The following is a 26,554-nucleotide window of genomic DNA, read 5'->3' as shown; positions in this document are numbered from 1 at the left end:
AAAGGCGACTATGGGGTTGTGGCACTTATCTCGCTTTCAGGCCAAGGGAGCCGGCATTTGTCCACAGACAGCTTTCCGGGTCATGTGGCCTGCAAAGAGGCGTGGCCTGGGGAGAATCTTGAGGTCCAAACAGAGTAGTCTGGAGGGCCACATTCAGCCCGCGGGCTGGAGGTTCCCACACCCCTGTGTTAAGAAAAATTGAGATTAGGGCATAACATCCAACTTTCAGATTGGGAAAGGTTATGGAAAACTGATTTGAAATTCTCGGCGTGCTGTACGTTGAAAGAAAACTATATGAAAATGATGTACCAATGGTATTTGACTCCCAGTAAGTTAGCAAAAATGTATAAGACAGGTACAAATATCTGCTGGAAATGTAAAGAAAAAGAAGGCACCTTTTATCCTATGTGGGGGTCTTGTAAGGTAATAAAAGCATTCTGGGAAATGATATATAAGGAGTTGAAAAAAATGTTCAGATTAACTTTTATTAAACAACAACAACAACCCAGAAGCTTTTCTATTAGAAATTGTAGGTGCTGAAATTCCAAGGGAGCAGAAGAGACATTTTATGTATGTGACGACAGCCGCACAGATGCTATTAGCCCAGAGATGGAAAGAAGAGAAAGTCCCTACCAGAGAAGAATGGCAAATTAAACTGTTGGACTATGCCGAAATGGTGAAACTGACAGGAAATCTCAGGAACCAAGAAGACCAAACTTTAACACAGGATGAGAAAAAATTACAATTTATCTTGGAGACCGCTGTAAGCAGATGAAAACATTAGCAGGGTTGCAATAACACTTTTAATGTACGTAGCAAGTACTATGGAGGTAATGGAGCTATATAAAATATGGACAGTAGAGAAGATGCAGTAGAGAAGGTTTAATAATAGGAACCATGGAGGGGATTGTGGGAAGTCTAGAGATTCGTCCCTATTACAGTGGTACCTCGGGTTAAGAACTTAATTCATTCCGGAGGTCCGTTCTTAACCTGAAACTGTTCTTAACCTGAAGCACCACTTTAGCTAATGGGGCCTCCTGCTGCCGCCACACCGCTGGTGTGCGATTTCTGTTCTCATCCTGAAGCAAAGTTCTTAACCCGAAGCACTATTTCTGGATTAGCGGAGTCTGTAACCTGAAGCTTCTGTAACCCGAGATACCACTGTATAGTTATAATTTTATATTTGTAAAATTGAATGAAAATTATTTCAAAAAAGAAAAACCAAGATTAGGAAAATGAACAACCAAACCAATCATTTAATAACAAAAAAGCGGGGAGGGTGCCATTTTGACTGCCTCAATCTGCGTAGCCCGTCTGGTCCTCACTGCTGTCATCAGAGGACAGGAGATCTTCGGGGCTGCAGGCAAAGCAGACCCGCCCCATGTCCTGCCAGCACATCCGGCAGTAGAGGGTTCCGCACTCGGGGTCTGGGCACAATTTGGAGTTGCTGGATTGGGGCAGGCCGCAGAGGATGCAGTACTTGCGGAGAAACCGCTGGAGGAACGGGAGCCAGCGGCCCAGCCTGTCCAGGAAGGGCTTTTCCTGCAGCGGGAGGAGAGAAGGGAGGGAGGTGCTCAGCCCCAGCAAGAAAGGGAGCTATATGCTTATGTTATATCATAGAATCAGAGTTGCAGAGTTGGAAGGGACCCCAACGGTCATCTAGTCCAACCCCCTGCAATGTAGGAATTTCCACTGAAGGGAAAGGTGTTAGCCACATGTTTCTGGATGCCTCTTAACAATATCCTTGCTAAGGATTTCATACAGCAGTTCCTGCAATCAAAGGAGAGCCAGTTTGGTGTAGTGGTTAAGAGCAAGAGACTCGTAATCTGGTGAACCAGGTTCAGGTCTCCGCTCCTCCACATGCAGCTGCTGGGTGACCTTGCGCTAGTCACACTTCTCTGAAGTCTCTCAGACCCTCTCATCTCACAGAGTGTTTGTTGTGAGGGAGGAAGGGAAAGGAGAATGTTGAGACTCCTTCGGGTAGTGATAAAGCGGGATATCAAATCCAAACTCTTCTTCTCTATGTTTGGATACAACTGGACGCCATTTTGAATCAAGATGGCCGACTGAACCTTTCAAAACGGCCCTGATTTTAGCCACCAGTTTCAGAACAGCACAGACTTTTTTGGGTGTATTTCTTAGAACCAATGCCTGGGGAAGGAAGGAGACTGCTGGTTGGAAATATATCCAAGTCGAGAGGGTGCTGGGGACATCAACATTAAATTACATAACAAAATCGACAACCTTCCCCAAAATAAAAATAGAACAACCCGTTTCAAAAAGTTGGCATTTGACAGTCTCTTTTTAGGATCCGGATTCCAGAGCCATTTAAAATGGCATTCTCTCCACACACACACACCCCATGCCTGCAATCTGAAGTGGTACAATCCATGTTGAGTTTCCTTTCCCCCTCTTCCCTCCCTGCGCCTTTTCCTTTGTGTGCCTTCTTTTTGGATTGTAGGCCTGCAGGCAGGGACAATCTTGTTTCAACTGCTTGTAGGTAAGCCGTTCTAGGGCTGAAAAGTGGGGTGCAAATGCTCTAAAAAATAATAATGCCACCCCTCCCTTCCCCTGCAGGTAGAGAGATTGGCCCGGGTCCAATTGAACCAGCATTTCGTATAGCCCCGGAGCCTGAATGTGCCTTGTTTTTCAGCCAAGCTCCTAGAATGAAACTATCTGACCCTTGCCCTGCTAAATCATCAGGTGCTTAAAAGCGCCCGGCTAGGCTGCAGGTTTACTCAGTGGGAGGGAATGGGCGGAGGCCCATCAGCTGAGCCAACAGGAAGCCTTGCCCTGAGGTCCCCGCGCAGCAGGGGAGGTGGAAAGGTAGGGGGCTCAAGTGGGCAGGAAACGGGGGCAGGGTGTTGCCTTCGGGCAGAGATTTAATGGATTGCACAGAACTGCCCAAACACTCGTGCTCTAGATGCACTGGGGGCAGAGAACAGGTGCTCACAAGCAAATCCACACTGGGAGCAAGCATGTTTGGGGAAAATCCTTCCTTTTATTCAATCAAAAACATGTTATTCAATAGCACATTGAAATAAAGAAGAAATGAGATAATATGAGGAATGGCAGGTGGAGTTCGGTATGTTTAACCTGCAGTACAATACAATACGATAATCTTTATTGTCATTGTCCCATACAGAACAACGAAATTGAAAAAATCTACATCAGACATTCAAAAACCCACAAGCCTGCTATCCCAGCCTGGTTAGCCCCTAGAAACTCTGATACCCCATAATTGAATACAATATACTCACATAAAGACTACCTTAAAGGTAAAGGGACCCCTGACCATTAGGTCCAGTCGTGACCGACTCTGGGTTGCAGCGCTCATCTCGCTTTATTGGCCGAGGGAGCCGGTGTACAGCTTCCAGGTCATGTGGCCAGCATGACTAAGCCGCTTCTGGCGAACCAGAGCAGCGCACGGAAACGCCGTTTACCTTCCCGCTAAAGCGGTACCTATTTATCTACTTGCACTTTTACGTGCTTTCGAACTGCTAGGTTGGCAGGAGCAGGGACTGAACAACAGGAGCTCACCCCGTCGCGGGGATTTGAACTGCCAACCTTCTGATTGGCAAGTCCTAGGTTCTGTGGTTTAACCCACACCGCCAACCGCATCCCTTTTAAAAGACTACCTTACACTGTGTTTAAAACCAAAATCGCATTTGGATAGAAACTGTTTCTCAGGCGGCTAGTCCTAGTCTTTATAAAGCGTGGTGGGTGACATGGGAGCCATATCTAGAGGGTTGTCGCATGGAAGATGGAGCAAGCTTTTTTTCTGCTGCTCTGGAAGGGAGGACCCGAACCAATTGGCTTCGTACTGCAAGAAAGGAGATTCCGACGAAACGTCGGGAAGAACTTTCTGACAGCGAGAGCCGTTCAACGGTGGAACGGACTTCCAGGAAAGGACTCTACTTCCTTGGACATTTTGAAGCAAAGGTTGGACGGCTTATCTGTTTGGGATTCTTCAGCTGTGATGGCTGCAGTGCAGGGGGCTGGACTAGATGACCCCTGGGGCTCCCTCCCGACTCTACAATTCAGCGAAGCTGCCTGTGTTCTTCCACTCACCAGTCTTTTGCGCTGCCGCACGCGCAGGATAATGCGCTTCCGCTGCACGATGATGAAAGCCATCCTCTGCCGGAGCATCTCGTTGTAGAGGAAGAGAATGCGCTTCTTCTCCCTCTAAGAGAGAGAGAAAGAGAGGGTGGCAGGGAGAACGTGAGGCTGGAGAGAAAGCGTTGTTATTAAGCCGTTCGGCCGTTCTGACTGCAAGTGGATGTCACCCACCCTGGTAGCCAGGGCCGGATTTAGGTTTGATGAGGCCCTAAGCTACTGAAGGTAATGGGGCCCTTTATATGTCCAGCTGTGCTTTGTCAACAACAAATTGTCACTGTTTTAGGGGTTGTTTTTAAAAGTCTGGAACGGATTAATCCATTTTGCATTACTTTCTATGGGAAAGCGTGCCTTGGTTTTGGAACGCTTTGGTTTTGGAACGGACTTCCGGAACGGATTAAGTTTCAGAACCAAGGTAACACTGTATATAGAAATGAACAAACCAGTGATATTTTAGGGAGCAGACTAGCAGGCGGGGCCCATTACTTACATCATAGGAGCCTACACAACACAAAACACTGTTGCTGTATGTAGGTTTTATTTTGTTTGTTTTTTATCTTATATTTTGGAAATGTACACCCAGGTTTTATTTTCCCTTTAAATTTTTTTAGGGGGCCCTAAGAGTGTGGGGCCCTAAGCTATAGCTTGTGTCTTATACATAAATCTGGCACTGCTGGTTGCCCTCACAGTGCAACGGAGAACATTTCTCGTGTTGGGCAGGGTGAGTGTGTGCATTTAATCTGGGGCCTGGCGTCCTAACCTTGGGGAAGAAGAAGGCGGCGATGACGCGGCGGATGCGGAAGACGTAGACCTGCGCGAAGCACAGCAGGATCAGGGCGCCCAGCGGTGTGACGCAGCTCACGTACTGCTCCTTGCTCATTCCATGCGCTTCCGGCAAGCAGTCTGCGGAAGAGAGAGAAAGAGAGAGATGCGCCAGAGGGGCAAGCTTTGACAGAGCACAATAGCCATGGTCTTGTTCAATCCCGAGTGGGGGCGTGCAGGGAGCCTCTCTCAGCCCAAAGGCTGCATTGCCTTCTGGGAAAATTTCCGCTGGGCAGGGCCAAGGGCCAAAGTGGACAGGCCTCTCAGGCAGCGCTGGATTTACATATAAGCTAAACAAGCTATAGGTTAGGGCCCTACTCTCTTGGGGGCCCCCAAAAAAATTAAAGGGAAAAAAACTGGATGTACTGTACATTTCCAAAATATAAGAGAAAAAACAAATAAAATAAAACCTGCATACAGCAACTGTGTTTTGTGCTGTGTAGGCTCCTGTGATGTAAGTCATGGGCCCCGCCTGCTAGCCTGCTCCCTAAAATATCACTGGTTTGCTCATTTCTATATATAGGGTGCCTACATTCTGCATGGACTGGTTGCACGGCAACATGTGCAAATGGCTTTAGATACCTATTAGGTCCATAAATTGCCATATAGCATATATTCAACACAAAAAACAGCCACTATTTGTTGTTGACAAAGGACAGCCGGACATAGAAAGGGCCCCATTACCTTCAGTAGCTTAGGGCCTCATCAAACCTATATCCGGCCCTGCTCTCATGGCCCACCTGCCGCTAGATATTTAAACCCATATGCAAGTGCTTCATAGGCAGCTGCTCTGGAGGCTAACCCCTGGACCGTGGGGCCTTATCCCTCCCCACTTCCAGGAAGACTGCACAGAAAATACCCCCACCTCCAATCTTACGGTCTCCATCCTCTGCACGACGCCCTTGCCTGGACTCCTCCCCAACTTACGCAGGTTGTTTGCCTCCATCACCATCTCCGAGGAGGTGTTCAGGGCCCCGATGGTGCTGCGCAGGAGACGGGCCATCATGGTGTTCCCTCCGACTATGACCTCCAAGTGGTGGCTGCCTTCGGAGAGGGGCAGGAGAAGGGATTTAGCTTGTTAGCTATCACCCACTCTTTACCCCAGCCATCCCATTCAAACACTATGTTTAAAAAAAAGAAAGTTAAAACAACCTGCGACCACAAAAATAGTAAGTGTCAAACGCCGGGGTGAAAAGGGGTGTCCTCAACATTTGCCAGAAGCCGCATAATGAAGGCGCGAGACATGTGCCTGTATGGAGAGAGTTTTGGGGACCACCAGAGAGCAAGCCCTCTTGCAGCCCACCACCACCCCAGGGCTCTGCGGGCGGAGGAACGACCAAGAGGGGCCCCTCTGTCTATCACAGCACCCAAGGGAAGAAGGCAGTCTTTCAAGGTATTTGGGGCGTGAGCCATATCGGGCTATGAACACCAATATAAACACATTGAACCAGTGGCATAGCGTGGGTAGCAAGCGTCCGGGGCAAGGCGGGGAGGGTGCGGGAGAGAGGGAAACAGATGGAGTACACATGCGCATTCAACTGCCCAATGGCATCCGTGTCACCCAGGAGATTGCAGCCACAGGGAAAAAGAAGAAGTTGTTTTGCTGTCTGGAGAGGCACTTCCTGCTTCACACGGAGAAGCCATTTTCAACAGAGCCCAGTGACAGAAGCATGCAGCTGTATGGAGGTAGCACCAGGTGCTGACATTTTGTGACCCTAAGAATTTTGTGTCCTGTGCTGCCGCCCCCATGCTATGCCACTGCCTTGAACTGGACCCAGAAACAAACTGGCAACTGGTGCAGGGGTTATACGAGATCTAAATGGAACCCCAGCCAGGAATCTGGTTGCTGTCTTCTGGACCAACTGAAGTTTCCAACTCGTCTTTGACAGCAGACCCACGTAGAGCACATTGCAATGTTGATTTGTATTCCGCTTTTCCAACAACAAACACTGCGCTCATAAAAACTTCCTGCTCTTAAAATGACTATGCGCCATCTTGCTGGTGCCTGGGAGTGGTGCTGGATTGCCATACAGGCATGTGCTCAGGGCAAGGGACATGGGTGGCGGTGTGGGTTAAACCACAGAGCCTAGGGCTTGCTGATCAGAAGGTTGGCGGTTCGAATCCCCGCAACGGGGTGAGCTCCCGTTGCTCGGTCCCTGCTCCTGCCCATCTAGCAGTTCGAAAGCACGTCAAAGTGCAAGTGGATAAATAGGTACTGCTCCGGAGGGAAGGTAAACGGCATTTCTGTGCGCTGCTCTGGTTCGCCAGAAGCAGCTTAGTCCTGCTGGCCACATGACCCGGAAGCTGTACGCTGGCTCCCTCAGCCAATAAAGTGAGATGAGCGCCGCAACCCCAGAGTCGTCCCCGACTGGACCTAATGGTCAGGGGTCCCTTTACCTTTACGTGCTCAGGGCACCAGCTGAGCAAGACCCCCCAAGAAAGCTAGAATGGAGTTTCTTTTAAAGCATAAAAGTAGGGAGTGTCCCATCAACACAGATCAAAGTAAGGCAAGGAAATCAGTCCTGTTGTGTGTTGCAATGATCCTATGATACATTCTTCTGAGTTATACGCATTTGATTCATTTCTTTCATTATTGCATATGCATAAAAACAGTGTATGTTATGCAATTTGCTGTTTTATTTCAGATAACTGAGATAAGAGGTGGGATGAAACGTAACCAATGCCATTTTATTTTATGGTTCAGTACAGAGGCGGCGGCAGCAGAGAATTCCCGTTCTCGGGTCACCGCAGGTTTGCCTTGTAGCACAAGAACGGTTCTCCCACCCTTGTACTAAAATAAAGGAAATTAATAAATTTTTGCCCGTTTGATGTTTTCTAAATATCCAGCTGATGTTTAAGGCAGGGCTGGAGAGGAGGGGAAAGGGGGAACCTCCCTTCCAGGGTCATATAACTTACTGCGGAAAGAATACTCCACAAAGGAGTGGTGTTTGATGGTGCTGAATATGGTATACAGCAGGAAGTCAAGGACGCAGGCAATGATCACGAAGAGCGATGCTGGCAAACAGCCCAGTAATTCTGACATCTGGAAAGAAGCAGGGTGTGTGCGCGGGAGGAATAAGTGTGGGTCAGTGACACACATGGGGCTGATCAGCCCCCAGATAGAGGACATCGCCCGTGTTTTACAGTAAACAGCATAAAACACCTACGCGAAAAACGTTCAGAGAAATCACGAGAGGAGGAGGCTACCCCCAGCAACAGGAGTCAGGTTAAATAACTTGTTGTCCAACTTGGGCAACCATTAATAACAGCTAAATCTATTTACTTGTTTACATTTATATTCCACCTTTTCCCCCCACCCCAGGAGCTCAAAGTGAGGTTCACATTTATTATTATTATTATTATTTATTCAACTTATACACCGCCCTATACCTGGAGGTCTCAGGGCGGTTCACAACAAGACCACAACATATAAAATCAAACCAAAAGCAGTAACCTAATTACCCCCCCAAAAAAGAGTCACATTCTAAAAGGGTGTTGGGCATCAATAAGATCAAACAAAGGCCTGATTAAAAAGGAACGTTTTTGCCTTCCTCCCCATTTCTCTTCCTCCCCATTTTATCCGCAAAACCACCCCGTGAGACGCAGTGACTGGCTGAAGGTCACACCCAGTGAGATTCATGGCAGAGTGGGGGATTTGAACCCTGGTCTTAGCCCGGCACTCTAACCACTATTCCACCGCTGCCTCTCCAAAGAAAGAGGGCACCACTGGACATATAGAGCTCACAGGGAAAGCTGCTGAACTTGGACAAGGTCATGTGGTCTTCCTCGAGATTTAAGATTCTGGGTTTTTATGCCTGCTTTATATTGTACATCTCTGGGCAGTGCAAGATTCGAGGGGTTTCGGGCACAACTTATGCATCAACTGTGTTTCTCTTTAGAAAGGAGGTGCAGTGCAGACTGTGGCATCTCTATGGTATATGGTTTATTTACACGTATATACAACCTGGTGCCAAGAGGGTCTTGTTTCCCCCATAGCTGCAGCCCTGGATTTCAACAGACATCAGACATGGCTCTGACCCTCTCTCTAGCTTGCCGCCTTTACCAAACTGAAACCTTTTTTCTCTCAATCACATTCCAGCCTATGCTAAAACTCCAGACCTTGGTTTTCATTCTTCTAACGAGCTCTGAACTGAAGGAGGAGCCCCACTCACCTGTGTCTGGCATAGAGCCATCTTAATTGCTTTCTTAATGGCCCATTACTTTCCTTTTGTTTTCTTAATGGCTCATCTCCCAGGCGATTACCTCATCAGGAGACTGCCCGGGGGTTATACTTTAACCCTTGCTGGATCCAGTGGTTCAGGAGTTGGTTAAATTCTAACATCTACTGGATCCAGGAATTTAGGGGAGTCTGGTACCCAAAAACGCATAATGATATATTGTATAGGTCACGTTTTTGTTTTGTATAATTCCTATGAATATTTTTATGTTAGTATGATTCTGCTTGGCTACAACCATCATTTGGTTGCCTTATTAATAAAGCTGAAGTTGGCATGAAAACAGCAGTGGGGGTGCGGGGGTAGGAAAACTCACAGGGCCAACCCCAGAATGAGAACTGTAGCTGGGGGGGGGGGATGCAGGGGTCTTCTGGCAGTTATCAGCACCCTTGACAAACTACAGCTCCCAGAATGCTTTGGGGGAGAAGCCATGACTGTTCAAAGTGGTATAGTAGTGCTTCAAAGGTATGCTGCGAATGTGGCCTAAGAGAATTGAAATGGATAGATCCCGCGATCCCTACTAAGAATAGACCCACTGACATTAATGGACCTAAGTGAGTCATGTCATTGACTTCCATGCACCTACTCTGAGTAAGGCTGGCACTGGACTTCCGGGTTGGTGCCTCCGGTAATGGCAGAATTCCTCTGATCGGGAGGAATTTGCCCCATGGGAATTTGGGTCTGGCCACCACGGCGAAGGCGGACCCACAAAAAATCACAGGCGGGAGAAGCCTGTGAACGTGGGATTCTGCAGGCACCTTTTGCGCCTCCCCTACTCGCGGGGAAACCCGGTTTCAGGGGCCCGGAGCGACGTGGGGTGAGCGGCGCGGTGCTTCGAATTGTCTGCTTCTTCCACGGAGCGAAGCCGCATAGCTGTTGTCGGAGAGCACTGACTTTTTCCTGTGGACAATTTGATTCTAAAGTAACTACCCGTGAGTAGAGCTGAAGCGGGAGAATTGGATTTTTAAATGCTTAATTTGGTATCAAATCGGGGAGGTTCAATACAGGAAGTCCGCCTTCCCTCTTTTGTAAATAGACTGAAGCAATGAGGCTGCAAGCTGAAGTCTTGGAAAGCCTTTTGTAAAAGACTAAATTTCCATCGGTAAAGAACATTAAACCCCCCTTGGAGGCAGGAGAAGAGGGGGGGGGAGTTGTGGACTGAGTATGCCTGTAGGAGAGAGCGAAGATAGCTAAAATACCTCCGCTCTGACCCTGGAAACGGGCTGCTAGCAGGACTGACGTCTTTTGGAATGTTCATTGACAGCGTTTAGAATGTTCATTGACAGTTAGCTAAATAAGAGAAATACATTATTTCTATGGTCTCCGGCTGCTTTTAAAAAGGAGTAAAAGTAACTGAAAACTGAAACTAACTTTGATTGTTTGAACTGCGTTTAAAAGAAGATACTATTGACTAATATAAATAGAAACTGTTTCCCCCTAGTGGAAGCCTTTGAAACTGGTTGCTCCACAAGAGCTGGGCTAGGGGAATTTCCAGCTGCAAGATAAAAAACTGTGAAACTCTGGGACTGACCTTGAATCTTTTATGTGCTATGGCAAATGGAAAGGAAAAAACAGACCAGTCAACTGCGGAAAAAGCATTAAGGTCTGGGAGGACTTGGCAGCAATCCAGGAGAGGCTCAACATCAGGCCTCCCTGCTTCTTCTTCTGCTGCCTCTGTACCAGTATATTCAAAACCAAGAGGAATGTCGACTGAAGAGGCCTTAGAGGCTGCATTAGTTAAGATAAATGATTCACTGGAACAGCTTAATAAGAAGGTGGATGTTGCAACTACTAAAATAGATTTAAATACAGAAAGTATAAATAATCTGGGACAAAAGGTGAATACCAATACAGAAACCATCCAGAAATTGATACAGGAATCTACTTTGATACGGCAAACTGTGGAGGAAGCCAGGGAGAAAGCCGTTGCTGCTGAAAGTAAAGTAACACAACTGGAGAGAGAGAGAGTTCCAGCCCTACAGAGGCAACTTGATGAACATAAGTTGACGCTTGCTATGATTGAACTTAAAGAAAAACAGACGAATCTGAGGATTGGAGCCCTACCTGAACTGGAGAAGGAAAGTTTGACAGAATTTCTCACACAGGAATTTGCTGACTTTTGGGACTTGGACTTGGGTCAAGAGGAGCTTAGACTTGTGAGGGCCTTCAGACTTGGAAGAGGAGGGGGAAAAGAAAAGAATAGAACAAGAGACTGTTTGATCACCCTTTGAACTAAAGAAGAGAGAGATAGAATCTTGGGTTGGCACTACCAGAAGAACCTAGAAGTACAGCAGTCAAGAGTGGAAATTTTCAAAGACGTCCCGAAATATCTTTTGGATCTTAGGACTAACTACGGAGATATTGTTGCCCTGGTGAGAAGGAAGAAAATTATCTTTAGGTGGGACCCGGGAAGAATGGCAGATGAAGTTGATGGAAGAAGACTGGAAAAAGTTTAAAGATTATTTACTGAAATATTGTAAAATTAATGAATGTTAGAAGAATGTTGGAATGAAGTTACATGGCTTTAGTAGAAATGTTATAAGGAATTAAGTATAAATAGATTAATAGAATATTAAAGGGAAAAATAAGGTTAGAATGTGTTAAGATAATTATAGGACAGAAAACAGAGGAAGATGGAAAGGAATTGCTGAAACAATTAACAGAAGTGGAATACAAAAAGGGAGGTGTGAGGAGGTCGTTGAAATACGTGAATGAAAGATAAGATACTGAAATTGTTTGATGTGTTTTAAACTGTTTTTGTTTTGTTTCGTTAGTTTAATGTGTTGGTGTTATGTAGTGTTTTTGTATTGTATTGTATTGTTTTTTTGTGTAGTGTTTAAATTGTCGGAAAAGTAATAAATATTATTTTCAAAAAAAAAAAAGAGTAAGGCTGGCACTGGATACACAGCTCACAATTATTAAAGCATACCAGGATCCCAATTCTTCGGTATCCTGCCTCAATGCCTCCCTCTAACTCCCACCACCCCCATCTCCATAGGTCTCTGCCCCCAAAGCCCATCCACTTACCATATTTTTGGTCTCGGGCGGCTGGAAAGCGAGGCGGAGAGGGTCGATGAGACTGCTTTGCTCGGCACGCCGCAAGGGCAGAAGTGTCCGCTTCTTCTGCAAGGTTTGCAGGGCAGGAGGAGGCAGTAGGAGTGGGGAAGAGTTGTCATCACCCTGTTGCCTGTTGCCATCACCCAGCACATTACATCCAGAGGTAGACTGTCTCTGGATGTGGAGGTTCCACTTCAGCTCATGTGACTAAAAGTTTGCTGAGGGACGAATCCTTCATGGGTCTGAGAACCCCACAGGGGCTCTGCTTCCTTCCCCCGAATGCCCTTTGACCTCTGCCACCTGCAACCACAACCCCCTCTGGCTGTGACTGCTAACCGTCACCACCTGGCCATCTAGCCAAGCCGCAAACTCCGGCCGCTCCTACCTGCTTTCGACGTCGGGCGTCTATCTGCCGGAAGTAGCGGGATATGTAAAGATTGTCGAAGCGAATGTCCTGCGTGTAGCTGTTTGTGTAGGAGAACGCCCTGAGGGAAAAGAGGATGGAGATGGGGCTGGAAAAGAATGTGGCGAGAGGTGGGGAGACACTCCAACCTTGTCTGCCTAACCCACCGAACTCCACTCCCAACCCATGACAGTCCACTGCAAAAGCTCCTGCCAAGGCCTGGGATGCAGCCTTTTTGCTAAAAAACAGCAACCAATGACACAGCATGCAACTAGTCCTCAACATTCAGATCACAGCTGCCGAAGGCTGCAAAGCTCTGGGTCAGGGCTGCTGGTGGTTGTCAGCTCTGGTGTCCAATCCACCACCAGTAGAAATTCAAAATCCATCCCCACTGCACACCTGCTTATTATAGTCCCACAGCCGATGTGGAACACCACAATCATTCCTCTTGCACAAGATCAGAAGAGAAGAAGAAGAGTTTGGATTTGATATCCCGCTTTATCACTACCCTAAGGAGTCTCAAAGCGGCTAACATTCTCTTTTTCCCTTCCTCCCCCACAACAAACACTCTGTGAGGTGAGTGGGGCTGAGAGACTTCAGGGAGGTTTGACTGGCCCAAGGTCACCCAGCAGCTGCATGTGGAGGAGCGGGGAAGTGAACCCGGTTCCCCAGATTACGAGACTACCGCTCTTAACCACTACACCACACTGGCTCCACAGAGGGGAACTTGACACCTTCTGGATGGTGTTGGGACTCCAACTCCCATCAGTCCTCCCTGCCAGCATGGCCAATGGGCAGGGGAGGATGATTCTAATCAAACAGCTTCTGGAGGGCCACAGGTTCTCCACCCCTGTCTTGGGCACACATCCCAACCAATCAGGGATCACGTTAAATGCTCTTGCAGAGGGGTGAAGCAGGGATGGGGCGCCTGCAGCCCTCCAGTGTTTGTTGGTACTAGAACTCCCATCAGGGATGATGAGAACTATAGACCAGCAAAACCCAGAGGGCCACAGATTCCCCTCCCTTGGCTTCTTTTATTTTCACGCACGGAATAACGACAGAACACGTTTTCATGCTGCAGTCAGTGAAAAGCCAGGTGTCAAACACTCGCCCAGAGACTTAGGAAGGTCGGTAGGCAGGGCAGAGGCATAGTTTCTGTAATTATTGGCTCCTGCTTCTACAACAGGGGTGAAGGCCCTCCCTGCAGCCCTCAAGATGTTTACAGGGACTCCGGCCCCCATCAGCTCCAGCCAGCATGGCCGATGGTCAGACATGCTGGGAATGTAGTCCAACAAAATCCATGAAGGTTGCCAACGTGCCGAAGGGTGCTCAAATCTAGGGCCTCAGGCTTGCCTCAGGCACAACCCAAATAGGTTCCCTGGCCCCACCCAGGAGCCGCCGCGCCCCCAGCCCAACTCACGAGGCAAAGACGATGATGAACATGCAGGAGAGGAGGACCCGAAGCACAGACATGGAGGTGCTCAGGCGCTCGCCCTGCCTGGCCACCTCTTCGTTGACTTCATCCACCAGGTGTCTGTGGGAGAGGTTGGCACCGACCAGCATGGTCTGGTGTTCTTCCTGGATGGAGGGAGGGTGGGGGAGAAGAAAGGAAAGGAATGTCCTAAACACTGGTCCCAAAAGATCTACACTGGTTGCCGGTACATTTCTGAGCACAATTCAAAGTGTTGGTGCTGACCTTTAAAGCCCTAAACAGCCCCAGCCCAGTGTACCCGAAGGAGCGTCTCCGCCCCCACCGTTCTACCCGGACACTGAGGTCCAGTGCCGAGAGCCTTCTGGCGGTTCCCTCCCTGCGAGAAGCCAAGTTACAGGGAACCAGCAGAGGGCTTTCTCGGTAGTGGTGCCCTCCCTGTAGAACGCCCTCCCGTCAGATGTCAAGGATATAAAGTATTATATGACATTCAGAAGACAGCTGAAGGCAGCCCTGTATAGGGAAATCTTTAACCTTTGTCATTTTATTGTCTGTTGGATATTTTGTTAGGAGCTTCCCAGAGTGGCTGGGGCAACCTAGCCAGATGGGTGGTGTATTATTATTATTATTATTATTATTATTATTATTATTAAATGCCTGGGGTTTGTTTATTTTTTTAATTGTTTGTTGGCGCTGTGGGTTAAACCACAGAGCCTAGGACTTGCTGATCAGAAGGTCGTCGGTTCGAATCCCTGCGACGGGGTGAGCTCCCGTTGCTCGGTCCCTGCTGCTGCCAACCTAGCAGTTCGAAAGCATGTCAAAGTGCAAGTAGATGAATAGGTACTGCTCTGGTGGGAAGGTAAACGGCGTTTCTGTGCACTGCTCTGGTTCGCCAGAAGCGGCTTAGTCATGCTGTACGCCGGCTCCCTCGGCCAATAAAGTGAGATGAGCGCCGCAACCTGTCGGCCACGACTGGACCTAATGGTCAGGGGTCCCTTTACCTTTACCTTAAGCCTTGCTTGGGTCTTTTCAGCTGAACAACAGGGCAGAAGTGCTTTAAATAAATATATAGACCCCTACCGCCCTTGCCATACGCACCTTGACCGCTAAACTGGCTGTGAAGTCCTGGTTTAAACTGTCCACGGAATCATTAACCCGGTCGTAGGTTTGGCCAAAGTTCCCTTCCACAGGAATCTTGTCATGGCACCAAGTGTGCATAACTGCAGAGGAAAAGGAGGAGGAAGAGGTGGAAGAAAGCAGCTGGAGAGCGAAGCTGCATTTCAGAAGGAGAGTTAGGTGCTCAGCAAGGATGTGGCAGGGATGTACCACTTCAGATGGGCATCAGGGGGGAGATGTACCACTGCTGGTGGCAGGTGAGCACTCACAGGATGGGATGCCCAGCCTCAGGGACCCTCTTCTGGAAAGCATGTGGTTTGGATTGGGATTTGAGTCCGACACGCCGGTCTGGTTCACACGGTGTGCCAAGCCAAACCTTGGTTTAGGGAGGTCCTGCGTGGCTTCCCCTGCCCACCAAAGATCCCTGGGAACTGTAGTTCAGCCTAGGTAGCAGAGCCGTTATCAAGAGGCTTAAAAGCAGCCCGTCAGCCACACAACAAGCAGTCCCTACAAGCAATGACCTCAAGCTCCACCTGGTATGGAGGCTGAGACCCTACCTGTCCGCGGATTGTCTCGCCAGAGTGGTGCACGCTCTAGTTATCTCCCGATTGGACTACTGCAATGCGCTCTATGTGGGGCTACCTTTGAAGGTGACCCGGAAACTACAACTAATCCAGAATGCGGCAGCTAGACTGGTGACTGGGGGTGGCTGCCGAGACCACATAACACCAGTCTTGAAAGACCTACATTGGCTCCCAGTACGTTTCCGAGCACAATTCAAAGTGTTGGTGCTGGCCTTTAAAGCCCTAAACGGCCTCGGTCCAGTATACCTGAAGGAGCATCTCCACCCTCATCGTTCTGCCCGGACGCTGAGGTCCAGCGCCGAGGGCCTTCTGGCGGTTCCCTCATTGTGAGAAGCAAAGCTACAGGGAACCAGGCAGAGGGCCTTCTCGGTAGTGGCGCCAGCCCTGTGGAATGCCCTCCCATCAGATGTCAAAGAGATAAACAACTACCTGACATTCAGAAGACATCTTAAGGCAGCCCTGTTCAGGGAAGTTTTTAACGTATGATATATTAGTGTATTTTTGGTCTTTGTGGAAGCAGCCCAGAGTGGCTGGGGAAACCCAGCCAGATGGCAGGGTACAAATAATAAATTATTATTATTATTATTATCACAGCGGCTTCTCTTCTCTTGTCCTTGGCTGGAACTCACTTTTGGCAAAGTGGCAGAGGAAGCTGAACTTCATAGGAATGCAAAGCAGGTGGTTGATGAAGGGCACAGAAATTGTCCGCATGCAAGATGCATGCTTAACTGCAAACCAGCTCTGGCAGCGTTTGATGGCTTGGTCTATAATTTCTAGAAGGGGGGAAAGGAAAGCGTCGACAGTGTTGTTACTATTTTATTTGCTAAACTTCTTTGAAAATGCAAACTGAAAATAAATCAAACGAAACAGATGCCAAGGGGAAGTCATTAACGTAACAGGCTTAAGACAGCTATTCACACTTCATGCTTCCTTTCTCCTTTAAAGTTTCTGTAACAGGGTTTTCCTCACTAGATTTTTCTTTACAGGTTCCGAGAGGAAGAGATGACTTTAAAGGTCTGCAGTCTAGGAGGTCTTCAGCTGGTGAATCGGCACCCCCTTGTGGGTCATGGCCTGGTCCGAGGTGGGTTGTGACAGGAGCACTGCTGCCGTGCAAATATTTGGTGAAAGGTTCAGAAATCCACAAATGAATGTTTGGGTTAAAAGTGGGAACTGGACTGAAAAGTTTGAAGAGTAGAAACATAGATTTTGAAGGGATGCAGAGGGACATCTGGTCCAACCCCCTGAAATGCAGGAATCTTTTGTCGAATGTGGGGCTTGAACCCTGAGATTAATAGTCACACGCTCTACTGACTGAGCTATCCTGTACAGCAGAGCTTTCAAAACTTTTCATGTTGGTGACACACTTTTTAGACATGCATCATTTTGCAACATGAGTAATTCAGTTTTACTAGCAAACCAGAGGTTAAACTAACCCCTTTCCAGGCCTAGGAAGAGCGTGGGGAGTGTCTGCACACTGCAGCCGCACACAGACGCATCTCAACACAGTTTGGAAAGCTCTGCTGTGCAGTCAATAAATGCTTTCCATATTTTCTCAGATGGGGCCTTTATCCTTTGCCCCCTGGTTGCCCTAAATTTTTGCACAATGCCAAACTTTTCGATACCACTGTTCAATATTTATGTTCTGCAGCATCTTCCAGTTCACAAGTAGGCGAGAGTAAAAGACTCAACAGCTCCTGATGGTTAAAATCTAGATTTCTGTTCAAGAACATGCTTAGAATCATAGAAATTGCAGAGCTGGAAGAGACCCCGAGGGTCATTTATTCCAACCCCCTGCAATGCAGGAGTCTCAGCTAAAGCACCCATGACAGATGTCCATGCAACCTCTGCTTAAAAACCTCCAAGGAAGGAGAGTCCTATTTAGCAGAACAAAAGTCAGAGATGGACATATCTGCTGATCGGTAATCTGAGTAATTTCACTCTCAGCTGAACCTATCTCACAGGGTAAAATGACTAGGAGGAGAACTATGTAGGCCACCTTGAGCTCCTTGGGTACAATGTAATCAATCAACCAATTAATCAATCCCACCCCTCATGGGTGGATGTACCAACTATAATACACCCTCTTCAAAATATAGAGAAAAGATTAGAATTTATCAGGAATAACTTCCTTGGTGTCCACTTCCATTTTTTATTTGATGTTGTCAACTTTTTAATGCTCTGTATTTTTATATTTTCTGGGTGACATCAACTAAGTTTTACTTACAGTAGCCCCATTGAAATGAATGAACAAAGGCGGCTTGCAGCAGTTCTCAACCTGTGGGTCCCCAGATGTTGTTGGACTACAACTCCCATCATTCCTAGGTGGCAAGGCCAGAGCTCAGGGATGATGGGAGTTGTAGTCCAACAACATCTGGGGACCCACAGGTTGAGAACCGCTGGAGACATTTGGGGAAAGATATGACTGTTGAAGTGGATTACGAGTGATTTAAATGGATGGTGTGAATGTGATACCAAATGCATGTTTGAATGCAGAGTCAAATGTGGGTTTAAATGCATTAAAAAAATAAAATAAAGCTCTGAGAAAGGTGGAAATGGGACAGAACTGATGGATGGTGAACAGAAGCAAAAGTGATGCTGACCAGATATTTGATCCTCATGCCCACCCTTCGAATAATCCGTGCTCACAATCCCACATGTCCCTTTCCCATATGCTTACGGGTGCAGCGCATCCGGGTCTTGGCCTCGTAGATCTCCTGTGTGGAAGGGTTGGCTTTGTGCACCGCCGACCTCACCGAGCGAACCCCAAGGCCTGCCTCGCTGGCCACCTGCTCGTTCAACTCTGAGAAGGAACGTGAGACGTCCCTGGTTTCGGACCTCAGGGTCTTGCCGCTCCTCTGGTGCAGAAAACCGGGGTGGGAGAGGGATGGGGGCAGAGGGGGGTGGACTAGAGATGGCAGCCCATGGAAAAGATCGCTTCGTTTATATTTTTCCCAAGCATCAGGGACAACTACCATGATGGGCAAATTCCAGGGCTCCCATTCCACCATTCTCACGTCGCATGACCTGATGGATGGGACCAGTGGTCCATGTAATCTAGGGAAGAGGGGATCTGTGGCACCCCAGGTGTTGCCAGACCACATATCCCATTATTCCTGGCCATTGGTCATGCTGGCTGCAGTTGATTGGAGTCCAGCAACACCCAATGGCCAGGCAGATGCTCCAAGAGAACCAGCAGCACCCCAGCTTGCAAAGCCAAGCCATTCCTAGAAAACTATCCCCTCTGTGTTGAGCTGCTTTCTTCAGCCTCTGCCTAGACTCCTTAAACAGCTTAAACGTCTCAGGACCGCAATACCTCAAGGACCACCTCTCCCCATACTATCCCGGACCCTGAGATCATCCTTTGAGGCCCTTCTTTGTGTGCCTCCTTCCACGTGAGGTCTGGAGAGTGGAAACGCGAAAAGGGCCTTCTCCGCAGTGGCTCCCTGTTTGTGGAATTCCTGTCCCCGAGGGATGTTCGTCTGGCGCCTTCATTCTATTTCGCCAGCTGAAAAGCTTCCTCTACAACCAGGCCTTTGGCTGACTAACCTATTTCCTTTTAAATGTATTTGCGGAGGCGGGGGCTATAGTTTTGTTCTGTTCTTGTTTATATGGCGAGTTTTGCATTTTTAACTTGCATTTTTATACAGTGGTACCTCGGGTTAAGTACTTAATTCGTTCCAGAGGTCCGTACTTAACCTGAAACTGTTCTTAACCTGAAGCACCACTTTAGCTAATGGGGCCTCCAGCTGCTGCCGTGCCACTGGAGCACGATTTCTGTTCTTAACCTGAAGCAAAGTTCTTAACCTGAAGCACTATTTCTAGGTTAGCGGAGTGTGTAACCTAAAGCGTATGAAAACTGAAGCGTATGTAACCCAAGGTACCACTGTACTGTGAACCGCCCTGAGATCTTCGGATGAAGGACAGTATACAAATTTAATAGATAATAACATATTATTAATCAATCACACCAGGGTTTCTCCCTGCCAGAAGCTCCCATGATGAATGTCCAGGGACCTTCAGGGGGCACTAGCAGTACTGCCAACCCCCACCCCACTTGGCGAGCTAGTAAACTGCTTCTCACCACCATGTCCTTAAGAATCTTGCGTAGAGGGGACAGCGAAATCTTCCAGGCACGCTTGGCATTGTCGATCTGCATCTCCACTGTGCAGCTGATGGAACGCACCACTTCGCCCAGGTTGTGACGGGTATTTGCCACCGGACCTGGTGGGGAGGAGGGACACAAACATCATGCAAGAAAGAAGAGTGGCACCCTTTGTGCCAAACTATCCGGGAATGGGGCAGAGGCCTCTGCTGTGGCTTTCTTGGCACTGGCAGCATAGTTGGCACCATAAGTTAGACTGCTTATCACAGCGTCTGTGGGTAGCCCTCTTGTTCAGCCAGAAAGAAAAACTAGGGATGCCCCCGTTAATAATCTTTATTGGTCACATTCACCCCATACGTTCTCTTTTTTTGCATACTATCAGCAGCCACACAAACTGCAGCATGACAACATCCTTACAATCTTATTATATAGTAAGTTGTATTATATACACGCAAGTGCACACACATTATCATGCTGGATAGAGGCGTATTAAAACATATTCAGTACAAGATGCATTGAAAACAACAATCAATCTAGCCCAACCCCCTGCAATGCAGGAATATGGGGCTTGAAACCCACTAACCTAAGATTAAGAGTTTCTTTTAAAGTTAATACCTGTCACTGCCTGTTGTGGGAGTACTTTCCATAAAATATACAGTGGCACCTTGGTTTAAGAACAGTCTTGTTTACGAATGATTCGGTTTATGAACTCCGCTAAACTGGAAGTGGTGTCCCGGTTTGCAAACTTTACCTCAGTCTAAGAATGGAAGCCGAATGGTGGAAGGGCACTGGCGGCAGGAGGCCTCATTAGGGAAAGCGCGCCTCGGTTTAAGAACGGTTTCGGTTTAAGAACGGACTTCCGGCACGGATTAAATTCGTAAACCGAGGTACCACTGTACTGTACACACTGCGTACCATTGGATATCCCTGAGTTTTATAGTGTTACGAGAGAAGGAGGAAAAAAATTCTCCATTGACTTTCTCCATATATCAAGCTTAATTTTACACATTTCTCTCACGCAGTCATAGATATGAGTATTTATTGTACCATCGAAGACCCTTGCCAAGACATAGGTGAGGATGTAAATCCGTCCTTCTTTCCCCAGGAATTTGGGTACCACCAAGAGGCTGGCACAGCGGAAGTGTGGGGACGTGCCCCAGCCCAGGGCAGCCACACCTAGGGGAGGGAGATGGGGGAGACGGTCAGTTTTTATGCTGTGGGGCCGCCCCATGCTCTTATCAGCGCTGGGGAGGAACTAGCTCATTTTAATTGCATACACATTGCACTTCTGAAGAAAGATGGGTTGTTTAAACCACTTTTGGAATTTCAACACCCCCCATGGCATGTTCATTTATTTATCTTAAATTTATCACCTGCCCTTTACCAGCAGATCCCAGGGGAGGTACAGCAATTAAAAAACTAAAAGTAAAAGCAGATTACAATAACGGGAACAGTGGGCCCTGAAAACATATACACACACCCCAGATACTCACATTTATTTGAAAACCATTGAAAGTACTCAGTCAACTGAGGTTATGCCCCCTGGAGAAGACTGTCCCCCCAACCAAAGCCTGTCCCACTTAATATCCTCTTTTTGGGGTATATAGTTACCCATGATTTCCCCCCCAAAGGCTCAATAACTTGGGGGGGGGGTCTCCTTAAAAAAGCTCAAGAACTTTGGCTGCCTCTCCTCTAACAAAAACCCTGGCAACACCCATGCCAAGCCCCCTGTGGCAGCCATTTTGTGTCATGCCACGTCCCAGTGGGAAACATTGTGCATTAGTATCATTGAATTTATTACCTGCCCTTTACCAGCAGGTCCCACGGGCAGGGGTACAACAACTCAAAATTCAAAACCAAAAACAGTTGGAAAAGATTACAACCGCAGGGACAGCATAGGCCTTGCAAACATGCACCTCAGGCCTGGGTAAACAGGATATATGCCGCACACCCCGTCTGTGGCGGCCCTTTTGTGCCATGCCATGGTCCCCACGGAAATTTCTAAAATCTCCAAATATGCCCACTGATTGCCACAACTTCCTGGCACTAGATAAGCCTCTTCCAGTGTAAGACCATTCATGGTTTTGGTTGTTTGCACGGAGGTTTTGGGTTACAGGGGTATTTGCAGAAAGCTAAAGGGAACTGGGCCCTGCTGCTAACACGTCTCCCAAGATGGCGGGCCCTTCGTTGCCCAAACCCTTTACAAATCCTTCCGTCGCCGTGGCACCTCCTCTTTCTCCCCAGAGCCTCCGCCGTCCCTCCTCACCAGCCATGCCACACATCAGTTCGATCTTGTGCTCTTCGGAGATGGTCATGGGGAGAATCAGCATTCTGGAAAGGCCTGGAAATCAAGACAGGGGCCTCTCTTGCTTAGGGTTCCCCAAAGTGAAAATCCTAATTTTTTTATTTATTTTTTTAAAGCATTTTTGAAATACAGTGGTGCCTTGGGTTACAGACGCTTCAGGTTACAGACTCTGCTAACCTAGAAATAGTACCTCAGGTTAAGAACTTTGTTTCAGGTTGAGAACAGAAATAGGGCAGCAGCAGTGGGAGGCCCCATTAGCTAAAGTGGTACCTCAGATTAAGAACAGTTTCAGGTTAAGAACAGACCTCCAGAACGAATTAAGTTCTTAACCTGAGGTACCACTGTAATAATAATAAAAAACATCGCCCTACTTGACATACAGCCGGGTTTCCCCAGACATTTTGCCGATTCAGCAAAAATCTGCCCGGACACCATTTTGACAGCCCAATTCCCCTATGTGTCTGGGGAAATATATTGCAGCCCTACTCTTGCTTCTATCCCTTGAATGAATGGTGCATCATCTTTTCTGACCCTCCCCGCTTGGAAACCATCTTTACTTTGGTCCTACCATCCTCCACCATTGGCCACATTCACACCATGCATTTAAAGCTGTAATGGGTTTAGGGATTGCTCGTGCGTAAGTTGCCGCCACTCCTGGCTAGGTTACCCGGTTAACCCTTTCTGGCTGAACAGCCTCCAGCATCGTGACTGTCTCAGTCGCTGGCAGAATCCGTCAGTGGGCGTTTCTTGAACCTTTTCCAGCATAAAAGCTGTTTGATGCCAAGTCTCCTCCTACTCTCCCTGCACGGAAGTCTTCTGGGTGTGGGCAGCGGAGTACCCGTACTCTCTCCGCTAGTCTCCGGCGAGGAGTCCTGGAGCCTCCTCTCCGATTCCCCCATCTGCCCCCCTTCTCCACTGGTGTTACGCTGATTTCCTTCCCCAGCAGATGGGCTGCCTCTCTCCCTGCTGGGACCCTCTCCAGCATCACTCTGGAGCCTTCCCTCCGCCTCTAGCTCCGATGGCAGTTCCCTGACAAAAGCATTATGAGACCGCTTCCAACAGCCATGGCACTTGCCATATTTCAAAAAGTTAAAATCCAGTTTTGCCCAAAGTTGTTGAGCTGAGTATCCCCACAGCTGACAACCTGCAAGGGTCAGTCCCAGTCCCCCAGGCCCTATAAACTCCTAGCCTCAGAATACGCTTGTCTGATAGGAGACAGGCATCTTCCTCATACCAAGTCAGAGCACTGGTCCAACTACCTTAGGACTGTCGACACTTCATGCTCTGCTATTGTGGTACTGTGCGTCTAAAAATCAAGAGTCTAGTCCTCATGGTTTTTTGAATAAAGGAGGTGATTTTTAAAAGGAGCACCGGAGCTGCCCTATACCAAGTCAGACCAACTGTTCTATCTAGATCAGTCCTGTCTGTGCCAAGCAGGGTTTTAGACAAGTGCTCTACCTCTGAGCTATGGCCTTGATCAGGGGTCAGCAACCTTTTTCAGCCGTGGGCCGGTCCACCGTCCCTCAGACCATGTGGTGGGCCGGACTATATTTTGGAAGGAAAAAAATAATGAACGAATTCCTATGCCCCACAAATAACCCAGAGATGCATTTTAAATAAAAGGACACATTCTACTCATGTAAAAACACACTGATTCCTGGACCGTCCAGATTGAGAAGGCGATTGGGCCGCATCTGGCCCACGGGCCTTAGGATGCCTGCCTCTGGCCTTTATTATAAAGATACCAGTCCTCATGGTTCTGGATAAAGGGGTGACTTAAATGGGAACATATAAAGCTACAATATACAGTGGTACCTCGGGTTAAGTACTTAATTCGTTCTGGAGGTCCGTTCTTAACCTGAAACTGTTCTTAACCTGAAGCACCACCTTAGCTAATGGGGCCTCCTGCTGCCGCCGCGCCGCCGGAGCAAAATTTCTGTTCTTATCCTGAAGCAAAGTTCTTAACCTGAAGCACTATTTCTGGGTTAGCGGAGTCTGTAACCTGAAGCGTATGTAACCAGAGGTACCAATGTACTGAGTTAGGTCCATGTAGCTAAATACTGTCTGCCTTGTGTGGGTTTCAAACAGGGAGTCTTCCTCAGCCCTATCTGGAGATTATTATTATTTACTGAATATATATACTGTACTGCCCTATACCCACAGGTCTCAGATGATGTCAGAGATTGAACATGGGACCTTCTGCAAGCAAAGCAGGTGCTCTGAGTTATTGCCCGTCTTTGCTTCTCTAGAATGCAACATTTGCCTCTTATGGACTACCTACCTGCTTCCAAAATGCTGTGAGCTCCTCCAGTTTCATGGGACCCTGATAGTTTGGGACCTGACGTTGGCCAAGACCAATTCAAAATGCATATATATATTTCTACCTCCATCTGCATTCACGTTTCCAGCCCTTACTGGATCAAAGTGGACTCACCCAGAGCATACAAGCTCCCAATTCCAGCCCCCAGGAAAAACTTGGCAGCCCAGAATTCGTCCGGCTGGCTCCAAAGGAACGTGATGCAGAAGCGAGGCAGGAGGAAGCTGAGAGCGCGTTTCAGAGCTGCAAGAGAAGTTTATAAAACTACGCTTGGCGCGGAGAGAGTGGATAGAACGTACAACGAAGCTGAGTGTTGGAAGATTCGGGACAGATAACAGAAAATACTTCTTCACACAGCACAGAGTTAAACTATGGACCTCACTTCCGCAGGAGGCAGGGATGGCGACCAATTTAGACAGGTTTAAAAGAGGATCAGACAAATTAATGGAGGAGAAGTCTGCCAACGGCTACTAGCCCTGGTTCCTATGTTCTTCCTCCACTGTCAGACCCAGTGAAGGGCATGTCCTCCTGGGTGAGAGGGAGTGTGGCCAGGGGAGAGTCACTAAGGGCCGGACAGGGAGGCTTGGAGGACAATGTTTTGGGTATGGATACCCCACCTCTCATCCAAGGCTTGAGTGGAGGGCAAGGGCTCAAAGGGGGAGACTCACTGGTGTTGGGGGGCTTTTGCCTCCGGCCCTTCTGCTTCTTCACTCTTTGGTACTTTCCTTTGCCGTCTGAGTGCCCCATAGCACCTGTATCCTGACGCAAAAAAGGAGCAGGATGTTGTATTTCTTAAAAAAACCAAGACCTCCAAAGCACGGATTCACCGGCGAGGAAAACTGGAATGGTTAGGGTGTTGTTGTTGCTTGTTAATTATATGCAAGAACCTTGTGCACAGTAATTAACTTCAACAGGTATCTCCCTCCACTGTCATCTATCAGCAGTTGGGGAACAGCCGTAGCTGCAGAAAGTCCCACTAGCCTAGCCTTCTTCCTGACAGGCTAGATTTCTAAGTGCAGGGATTCTTTTATCCTATTTGTGCAGATGAGCATTCCATTGAAGGGAAAACCCCTCCCTCAACACACACCAACAAGTAACCTGAAGCGGAACATCTCCAAACACAGCCTGGCCCCTTCCGTGAGAATTGTGTCATCACAATCTGGGTTCTACGTTGCCGTGCAAAGTGTGTTTACAAGGGACAGGAAAAATGCACCGCCTTCTCTCTCAGAATTTCAGCTCTACTGGGTGATCTATTGAGATCATTGGATGAATAGAAGCAATGTTGGTTAAGTTGCAAGAGTAGAATTGATTTGAATTAATTAAACTGGGTTAATGCGGCAGCCAGACTGGTGACTGGGAGCGGCCGCCAAGACCATATTACACCGGTCCTTAAAAGACCTACATTGGTTCCCAGTACGTTTCCGAGCACAATTCAAAGTGTTGGTGCTGACCTTTCAAGCTCTAAACAGCCTCGGCCCAGTATACCTGAAGGAGCGTCTCCACCCCCATTGTCCAGCCCGGACACTGAGGTCCAGCGCCGAGGGCCTTCTGGCAGTTCCCTCAATGCAAGAAGCGAAACCACAGGGAACCAGGCAGAGGGCCTTCTCAGTTGTGACGCCCTCCCATCAGATGTCAAGGAAATAAACAACTATCTGACTTTTAGAAGACATTTGAAGGCAGCCCTGTTTAGGGAAGTTTTTAACGTTTGAAGTTTTATTCTGTTTTTAGTGTTCTGTTGGGAGCCGACCAGAGCGGTTGGGGAAACCCAGCCAGATGGGCGGGGTATAAATAATAAAATTATTATTATTATTATTATTATTATTATTATTATTATTATTAGCAATGCCCTTTCGAAGGATATCCTCTGAAGTTCTAGAGCAATTCCTGGCTTGTCCCTCTGATTTAAGTTGCCAAACACTGATTTCACAAATTTCATACCCTCTGTGTAATGCTAGGGCTTGGTCTAGGGGGAGTGACCCAAAATCAGGGCTGGGCTTAAATAAATGGATAGGGGCAGACTTGCAGTGGAATCTGAAGAGTTTTTAGCAAGTGATGGGAGGAGCCAGGA

General features: G+C 47.9%; 1 protein-coding gene across 3 annotated transcripts; it reads right to left on the bottom strand.

The window, feature by feature from the left end:
* Positions 1–1,234: 1,234 nt before the first annotated feature.
* On the bottom strand, positions 1,235–25,427 carry DCST1 (DC-STAMP domain containing 1). 3 transcript variants are annotated; one of them, XM_053370159.1, is made up of 16 exons: positions 25,155–25,427; positions 24,604–24,729; positions 22,131–22,205; positions 20,912–21,040; positions 19,844–19,983; positions 18,440–18,617; positions 16,392–16,535; positions 15,161–15,282; positions 14,054–14,211; positions 12,616–12,715; positions 12,201–12,296; positions 7,855–7,981; positions 5,866–5,982; positions 4,877–5,019; positions 4,072–4,185; positions 1,235–1,542 (listed from the first exon to the last, which is right to left on the bottom strand). In XM_053370159.1, the coding sequence occupies exons 1-16, from the start codon at positions 25,231–25,233 to the stop codon at positions 1,297–1,299; spliced, it is 2,094 nt and encodes a 697-aa protein (XP_053226134.1). In that variant the 5' UTR covers positions 25,234–25,427; the 3' UTR covers positions 1,235–1,296. The 3 variants fall into 3 exon arrangements, with proteins under 3 accessions (XP_053226134.1, XP_053226136.1, XP_053226137.1); XM_053370161.1 differs by lacking the exon at positions 4,877–5,019; XM_053370162.1 differs by lacking the exons at positions 22,131–22,205; positions 24,604–24,729; positions 25,155–25,427 and adding an exon at positions 21,358–21,526 and having other exon boundaries at positions 18,440–18,615.
* Between the last annotated feature and the right edge of the window lie 1,127 nt (positions 25,428–26,554).

Source organism: Podarcis raffonei, chromosome 16, assembly GCF_027172205.1.
Source record: "Podarcis raffonei isolate rPodRaf1 chromosome 16, rPodRaf1.pri, whole genome shotgun sequence".
In the NCBI taxonomy this organism is placed as follows: domain Eukaryota; kingdom Metazoa; phylum Chordata; class Lepidosauria; order Squamata; family Lacertidae; genus Podarcis; species Podarcis raffonei.
The sequence above is the reverse complement of the archived record's forward strand: the minus strand, read 5'-3'. Positions and strand labels throughout refer to the sequence as shown.

What these genes read in the sequence shown, in the direction of transcription:
- DCST1 (XM_053370159.1), bottom strand. Translation starts at nt 25,233, where the DNA reads ATGGGGCACTCAGACGGCAAAGGAAAGTACCAAAGAGTGAAGAAGCAG. An exon ending in CTTGGCAAGGGTCTTCGATG is followed by an intron (nt 19,984 to 20,911) that starts GTACAATAAATA and finishes CCTCCCCACCAG; the next exon opens with GTCCGGTGGCAAATACCCGT. An exon ending in TTCATCATCGTCTTTGCCTC is followed by an intron (nt 12,716 to 14,053) that starts GTGAGTTGGGCT and finishes CTTTTCCCTCAG; the next exon opens with GGCGTTCTCCTACACAAACA.